Source organism: Parasteatoda tepidariorum, chromosome 6, assembly GCF_982258835.1.
Source record: "Parasteatoda tepidariorum strain Cologne lab strain chromosome 6, Ptep-v5.0, whole genome shotgun sequence".
NCBI classification, from domain to species: Eukaryota; Metazoa; Arthropoda; class Arachnida; order Araneae; family Theridiidae; genus Parasteatoda; species Parasteatoda tepidariorum.
In genome coordinates this window covers 27,648,389-27,657,034 of record NC_141760.1, presented here as the reverse complement: position 1 = coordinate 27,657,034, position 8,646 = coordinate 27,648,389, and the positions used below count along the sequence as shown (strand labels likewise).

Below are 8,646 nucleotides of genomic sequence, written 5' to 3'. Positions count from 1 at the left end.
TCTTAGAAGCTGGCTTTGTATTCACCCCTTTCATAACAAGTTAGAAAAGTTTCATAGAATCAAAAGTTAGAAAAAAATCCATCATGTTACGAGAGAGAGTTAATGGTTATAGCAGAAATATTGGAAATATTGGGTAACACTTTTGTAAGTCTTTTCATCGTCAAATGACCCAATAATTTCCTCCTAGGGAAGATGTGTCTTCAAAATACAAATTAATGAAGATCCAACGCTAAATCCAAATATAACAACAAGCAACCCCCAAAGCTAGTATGAATGCTTAGTTTGAAATTGATAACCGTATAATACACCAAAATGTCAATAGTTTTCGCTTGTTGGGTAATAAAAATTTATATGTCTAAGAATTACTACTCCTTAAATAAACTTCAAAGGCAGAAGACTCCTTTCGTTCTACTTATAACAACAAAAAAATCAAACCCTTCACTGACTCGTCTCCCATCTGTGAGCAAGCCCAGGGGTGCAGAACGATCAGCACTCGACGGAAGTAACGAGTTATGTCGGGATAATGCACATTAGTTATTGAAAGAGAGGGGGCCCCTTGAATCTGGGATTCGTGATTAAAGAGTACAAAGAGGTCACTGGCTCTAAGCCCCTCCTCGATTAAATCGGTAAGAACGCGTGGCGTGCGCATGACTTAAAGGAAAATTAAGAGGGCTTTTGCAAGAATCGGTGGAAGAGATCGTATCTCGTACTGAAGATGGTTGTGGGTGGAGATGAGTTGTTGCAATGCTGCACGCGTCACTGATTTGTTCGTTAATGAACCTGTTTTAAGTTTGTCTTTTCATTTTCATTTTTTATTTTTTACCGTATATTAAGAAATGTACCACTGTAGCATGACAGAGATGGTGTAGAAGTCTTTAAGCACATATGACTTGGCTTTTCACAAAACATATATTAAAATTTTTCTGTGGTGTACATGCGCATTGTGGGACATCTTTTGCGCGTTCGCATAGTAATTAATATGGTGACAAGTTGAACCATGTTATCCTGCGGAATAAGTAATCGCATCAAAAGGCTTCATATCATACAAAGGCTTCACATCTCTGCTATAGCACCCAAGTATTTTTGGAGATTTTTAAAAAAGTTTCATAACTCTTAAAATATTTAAGTTATTTCTCCATTTTAAAGACCATATAATTCTTTACGGCAAGATGATATATGTAGTTTAGAATCATCGCTTTGCATCGATTGCAAGGTACTTAAACTGTAGCTTTTTTAATTTCCTTGAAGACAGGTCCTCGAAAAACCATGTTAAGAATTTCATATTTTCCTTTGCTGCAGCAATAGATATAAAGCCATAGATATAGATATCCTTTATATTAGTCCCTGGTTGCAGCTTCTGTTAAGACACCTCTACCATCACCTCCTCTACCCACAGCATCTTGGAGTTTAAGTCAATTTTTTGATTTTCCTTTTCTTGAAGTTTTTTTGTTCTTAGCAAACTTGTGATGATATAGTATTATTCGGCAGCTCAATCTTTCGGCTATTACTCAATCTTTCATAAAAGGTGGAAAATAAGGGAGTCGCTTTATTAAATTAAGAGGAATAGAACTTGACAATTAGTAGAACCTTATGAAATTTTCCTCTGAACTTTAATGCAATACAAATCTATGATTTGCACTTGTGAATCCTTAATTTAAAACTATACATTTGTCAGTATTATATGAACTGAAATTTAATTTTATTACAATTGAAACTGATGAAAACTGATTTGATTTTTTTTACCTCATATCGCAAATTGCGCAAAAAAAAAATCATCAAAAATTTTAAACAGGCTAATGTATACTATTTAACTACCTTTCTTAAAAACGTACGATTGCAAAACTGTATTCTGTCGAAAAAAATAAAAGATAATCTAAATTACGGCATACTTTATCTATCAAGTTCTTATTAGAGGAATGTTTTGTATTTTACATTTAACGAAAAGTACTGCTGAAGTAAGTAAATATCCAACACCTGTCTATTTGACAAAATTAAAGAGGATTAAAATCTTATTTAGAATTTTCTCTCCACGTCTCTATCTCTTATAAAGTTGAGTTCGTTCGCGGGGAGAAAGGTCTGTTAACAAATATAAGCTCTGGTCTAGAAATTTCCGATTTTCGGAAACCACATTCAAGTGAAATCATATAGCGTGGTCAGAAAAAATATTTCAATTGAAACTGTTAATTAAATTTCATTTTATGGGGAGATTAAGTGCAAATATACATATCCCCACGTCAGAGGAGCAAAATTGCGATGGCATATCCTCAGGGATGTTTCCCAGATCGTCGTCAATAGCCTATTGTGCAGCTCTAATACAATGTAAATAAAATACCTACCAGAAAATATACGTTTCTTTCAAAGAAAATTTGCTTTCTGTAATGTGTTATATACTGCTATTAATAAAAATACTTCTTAATTATTCCATTTTAAATTAAATTTAATTAAAGAATTCAATTTTACTAATAATGAAATTCCGTTCAATGTCTTAAAATATGTATTAAATGTGGCAAACATAATATTTCTTTTAACGTAAAATCTTTACATCTTTTTTTTTCCACTTATAAACCGCAATATGCACCTATGAAATCAGCCATCAATGTTTAAAATGCAATAAATGGTTACTCTTTTATGCTCTGTAGGTAAGAGACAAAAGTTATCTGTTGATCATCAGATAGTGATCATCATTTTGAAATGGTCACGCTATGGAGAGCATTTAATCAAGTACAAGGCCGGCTTGGTTCAAGGCTTCCTCTTATTTGTGAAATTTTGTATTGAATTTTATGTCGGATATTTACGTGAATATACTGTGATTCCTTTTAAATATTAGTTTAAAAAAATCCTTATTCAATCGGTTTTATTGAGTTTTAGCTTGGATGTCAGATATTTTACGCAGGTTTCAGTTTTTAAATTCAATGATATTCCCTAATATTGATCAATATTCCCTAATATTAAGCATTATATTGGTGAACTACTTGTTTTGGACAAAGCTCAAAATATTTGGTTAAGAATATGCGCTTAACTTCATATAAGAGCTTGAGAAAATGGATATATATCTCAAAATACACGTTTTCTTTCTGCTCAAAATACAAAATTCTTCATAGTGTGAGCTATTAAAAATATTACATCATAATCAAAATAATTTTAACTTGAAAATTTTTGTTAATAAAAAACAACATTAAATATTTTAGATTTTTAAATAGCTTTATAATTATCGCAGTTTTTGAAACAAAACAGAGTGATTAAGGGAGGAATTGACTTTTTACAAATCGCACTACACTGTAAAAATTCGTATCTAATTACGGTAAAAAGTATACCCGCACTCAGGATGCCAGTAATTTTTACCCTAAAATCCATTTTACCAGAACATGTTACGTAACAAACAATCAGATGTGCCGTAATTTTTACTGTAATGATTACCGTAAAATCACCTAATTAAATCAATATTTCTCTAAAAATTACGGTATATAATTTTGTGGTAAAATTTATTTTACGGCTGATGCTCCCAAAGTGCCGGAATTTAGTAACGTAATTTGATCCGGAATTTTATACAGAAAGAAGAAACTAGTGAATATTTGTATGATTTTTCTTTATGCAAAAATATGTTATTTTGAAAGGAAAAAAAACTTTCAGATGCGGCACCCTTTTTGAGTATTTTAGCCACCTACTGCGTCACCCTCTGTGAAGTAGACAGTAAACCAATGAAAACACGGATAATGACTTTGGTCTGATGACCTCTAACAGAAACAACTGAGATTCATGACTGATGTATGTATGTTAGAAGAGAAATAACTTCGCTTAAAAATAATTCGATTAATCAAAGAAAAATATGCGTCTTTTGTAGAGCTCTTATTTAAACATTAAAAGATTTCAAATTTATGAAAGCATCCTATTTATTCTACATTTTGCATAATATTAATAATGAACTGCAATTTAGACGCTCATTTGCTTTCGGTATTTTCTTTGAAATTAAAAAAAAATATAAGTATTTTTATCTATACTGCTTTACTATTGTATGTAAAGTTATTATTTTAACAGTTCCTGTTTGGATATAATAAAAAATAATTTTTCTATTCTATAATGATGAAAATAAATAATATTTAAAATAAATCGAAGAAATACGCTATATAATAATGACATTTCTAATAAATAAATTTAAAAAAAAACATAATTCTCGTAAACTTCGGTATTTAAACCATACATTTGGCAATCACACATTTTCAGTTCTAATGCTAACGATTGAACGGAAATTCTGGTTCTTAAGATCTAAGTTCTTATTACCACACATTTAGCAAAAAAATACAAAACTGAAAAGTAAGTTTAACCCAAAAAATGATTTTTATGCCATGCTTTAAGGTATAGTAATAAAATTACCAAATTTTACCACATTTTCCAAATTTTATCACAGATTATGTAATCATAGTTTATTGTTAGTTTTACCAAAATCAATAGGAAAGCTTGCGGTTAAAATGATGGAGATTTTTGGTGTTTCCTATACATCCAGAAACATGGTAAATTTTATGATATTCTGTTAGTTTTGATCTAACTTTTTTTTCAATGTTGAAACTAAACCATGCAGTAGTTTTTTCTTCTAACTGATATAAAAATAAGAACTTATGATGCTCATAAACAAAAAAACTCATAAAAAGTGAAAAGAACTTAAAATGCATTTATGAATAATAAAAATGTATGTAAGCAAATCAAATTTGTAAAAAAAAAGAGTAAATGAATCGGTTATTAGCATCAAAACATACCTGATCTGGTCATAAACAATGCTACAAAATGTAATTAAAAATAAAATTTAGTAAATTTCTAATACTTTTCTTTAAAATTTGCTAATACTGTTGTTAGTAAGTTGATTATATTTTAAGATTTTTTACAAAAACGGTAATTTAATGATGCTTAGGAGAAGACTGTTTTGAAACTTACATCTTAAAATAAAAATAAAAAAAGTATTTTGAAAGTATAATTCAATGATCATCCTCATTATTCTTTACTGAAACACATATTAGAGTTTCATTCACATTGAACTTTTATTCTTTATTGAACTTTAATTTTTCATTGATTTTTAATTAAAACGTATATTGGTTTAAACTTAACAAACAATTTTTATTACCTTTTTATGCTATTCCTTAAATTGAATATTAAAACTGTAAATTTAACTTCATTTACTCTAACGATTAAAAGTTTTGTATGCAGGAAAGTGCTTAAAAATTAATTCTTCTAATTTATAACTGTGTTTGATTGGTTTATCGGAACGCCTAACATACTTTTATTCGCATCCAATTTCATAAAAAAGTTAATAAGAACAAAACGTACTTGTGTAAACTAGTTATTATTTTATCTCACTGTAGACGAAAAAGCGATTCTTAGAATATATGCATTTTTCTTTAAATGTATCAATATTTAATTCAGTTTATGGCAAAACATTAAATACTATTAAAGCTACGTTATAATTTAATTCTCAGAAAGGGATATAAATCATGAATGTAGTTCTAGCCAAAGAAGTAAAATTTTAAAATTTCTTTTTAACAATAACTAAATAAACTTAAAAACAATGATTTGTATTTCCACGGGATCCTTTTCCAAGATGAAGAAAAAAATGAAGTTCATGGGGGTATTAGAGAAAAAGAAAAAATAATAAAAATCACAAGTTAACGTTTCGTCTTATTGGTCCGTAAATTCTCACCCATTGGCCGACTGAACAAAATAAAGAAAGAAGTTCTCAGGGCGGGACAAAAGGTAAGGTGAGGGTGGGGGAGAAGAGATGAGCTAAAAGTTACGGATTTCCCTTTTCAACCAGGTATAAGTCCACAGGTAGCCAGAGCATCAAGGTCATAACGATACACCTATCGCTTCTGATTTGAGCCGGTTTGGAATTTCTTCCTATCTTTTGTGAGATGCGCCGTTATTTCTAAGCCATCCCCTCGTTTCTGTGTTTCGCCGACACCACGTGCTATTTCTGGTCTTTGAAACATTCTCATCTTGATCGTCTAGGTGTGTTCTAGTTTTATGACGGTTTTTTCGTTTCATGTGATGCCTGCTCAACATTTTTGAAGAACAGACATTATTTATATAAAATATTCGAAACATTTATTTTTCTATCGTGAGGTTTATCAATAATATCTGTTCAAAGATTGATCTAGTTTGAACTGAAATAACTTTTTTCGAAAATATATTATGAGGACATTTTGAGTCATCTTCAATATAAAAAAAAAAATTTGCATTTAAGTATCATTGCTCAGAAAAAAAATGAGCTCCTTTCTGAGTTTCCTAAACAAACCAGACTTATACTCGTTGGACAATTACGGGCCACTAGATAACTCATCGATGAAACCATTTAGAGATTTGGACAATTTCAGTTTCTTCGAGGAACCATGCATCAATACCTTCAAAGATCTCCCTACAATTGAGAGTTCTTCTGGAGATGAAATTACTCTTACAGACTTATCTTGCAACAATTACAACAAAAGTGACAAGATTATTGATTCTGATTCAAGATTAGAATCTCCTCCAACATACATGGAAGATTCAGATTCTTCCACATCCTACAGAACAAACAATAGTGTAGAGAGTGTTGAGAAAAAGGTCAAGTCCACCCCTCCAAAGAGATCCAGGTCAAAGAAAACTGGAGACAATAAGAAAGAACGACCTAAAAATGTTCCGAGATCTGCCCCACCACCGGTTGTTCTAAAGAAAAGGAGAATAGCTGCGAATGCGAGGGAAAGACGGAGGATGCAGAGTTTGAATCTTGCTTTTGACCGGTTGCGAGATGTCGTTCCGTCCATTGGGGAAGATAGGAAGTTATCCAAATATGAAACTTTGCAAATGGCCCAAACTTATATCACAGCGTTGTGTGAATTGCTACAAAGAAACTAGTTACACAAGGAATGTGTATGAACATGTCTGTGATATTTCATAATGATCTGAATGAACTAAGTGAGAGAGAAATTATTATTTTATAAATAGACTTGTGAAATTCTGAGACTGAGAACTTCGAAGGTGAGCTAAATCCTTAGAACTTGAATTATTTAAGCGTTGTATCATTCTGTTTAATATTACCATTTTTTAAAAAGTTTTTCTTTACACTGCATTGGTGTCTTAAAATATAAATATTTTTTCTTACATTGTGGATATTTCATAATGATATAAATTAACTAAGTTAGAGAAGAATCAGAATTTTATATAAAGAATGTAAAAATTCTAAGAATGAGAACTTTTAATGTGAGCTAAATCATTTGAACTTAAATTATTAAAGCGTTGTATCATTGTGTTTAATATTTTACTTTTTTTTAAAGTTTTTCTTCACAATAAATTAAAATATTTTTTTTACATTGTGAGCTAAATTGTTAAAAAAAAATTCTGTAGATTCTTTAGCTTTAAATGCCAATTCAGACAAATATTTAAATACATGAATAATTATAACAATATTATTTGTAGTTTATTGTGCTGTTTTCATGAAAATTATGAAAACAACACACTTTCATAACCTTTGTGAAATTTATTACAATGAAAATAAATACATCAATACATACAAATAAATACATGAAACTAACAATTTTACTAAGATATTTAAGATAATTTTTTTAAAAAAAGTAATATAGATTATATGCTTAATGGTAAATTTTCGTATAATTAATTATAACGAGGCATTCATATAATTTGTTAAGATATAACAATATTTCATCCTTTTCTAAATTTCTAAACAGTTCTGATTAAAAATTATATAATTCTTGCTGTTATTAAAGGCTAAATTTAATTCCAGTATTTTCCAGTAAGTTATACACAATTTTGTGTGTAACTTATTTAGAAACTCAATAGTGAGATTTAATGTTGTTGATGAATAGTATGATTAATAGTTAATGAATAGTTATTATCAATATATTTATACTTTTTATACATTTTACAAATAAAAATGTGTTTTTTTAGAAATATATTAATCTTATTTCAATATATTTTTTTAAATTTTCACAAACTACAGCATTCCCAGTTTTTAATTTATTTTTTATTATTTAAATTTAATTGAACTCATGAGTTTCATATTTATTATCATGTGTGTAACTTGAACTTGATTATTAAACAATACGATAAAAAACTTTAACGTTTGAAAAGCTAAATGAAATTTCCTGATATTACATAATGGTTACTTTGCATATATTTGTTCCTTTTTATAAATTTTAATCATTGTTTTTAATTTTGATTTCAATTTTAGAACTTTTTATAAGAATAAATATGGTTACTTAAAAAAAGTTTAATCCGTTTATGACATTGTTATATATTATTTTGAACTTAAGGTGATATCTATACCAGATCTTACTATTTTGTATTTTGCAATTTTGTATATATATATATATGAAGAGTCATAATTTGTGAAAAAAGTTGTAATAAAATATTTTTGTAAAATTTTTTATATCCTTGTGCTTTATTTTATATACTTGTTGTTATCATTGAAGCAAACTACATTAATTTTGATTGAAACAAACGTTTCTTAAATATTTTTCGAAGGCTTTATATTTTTAATATATCGTTTAATATAAAATTAAAACATTCCTTGTTTCATAACATTCACAATCAAACTATTTAGTAAACTTTTAATAAATAAAATTGTTTTCGTAATTTTTCTGATTATTTACGTGTGATTAAGATTTA

The 8,646-nt window shown here is 28.7% G+C and overlaps 1 protein-coding gene across 1 annotated transcript; it reads left to right on the top strand.

The window, feature by feature from the left end:
* Positions 1–5,736: 5,736 nt before the first annotated feature.
* LOC107456466 (uncharacterized) lies at positions 5,737–8,403 on the top strand. Its single transcript, XM_016074338.4, has one exon. It carries the CDS (start codon positions 6,250–6,252, stop codon positions 6,874–6,876), a length of 627 nt encoding a protein of 208 aa, XP_015929824.1. The 5' UTR covers positions 5,737–6,249; the 3' UTR covers positions 6,877–8,403.
* The last annotated feature ends 243 nt before the right edge of the window (positions 8,404–8,646 follow it).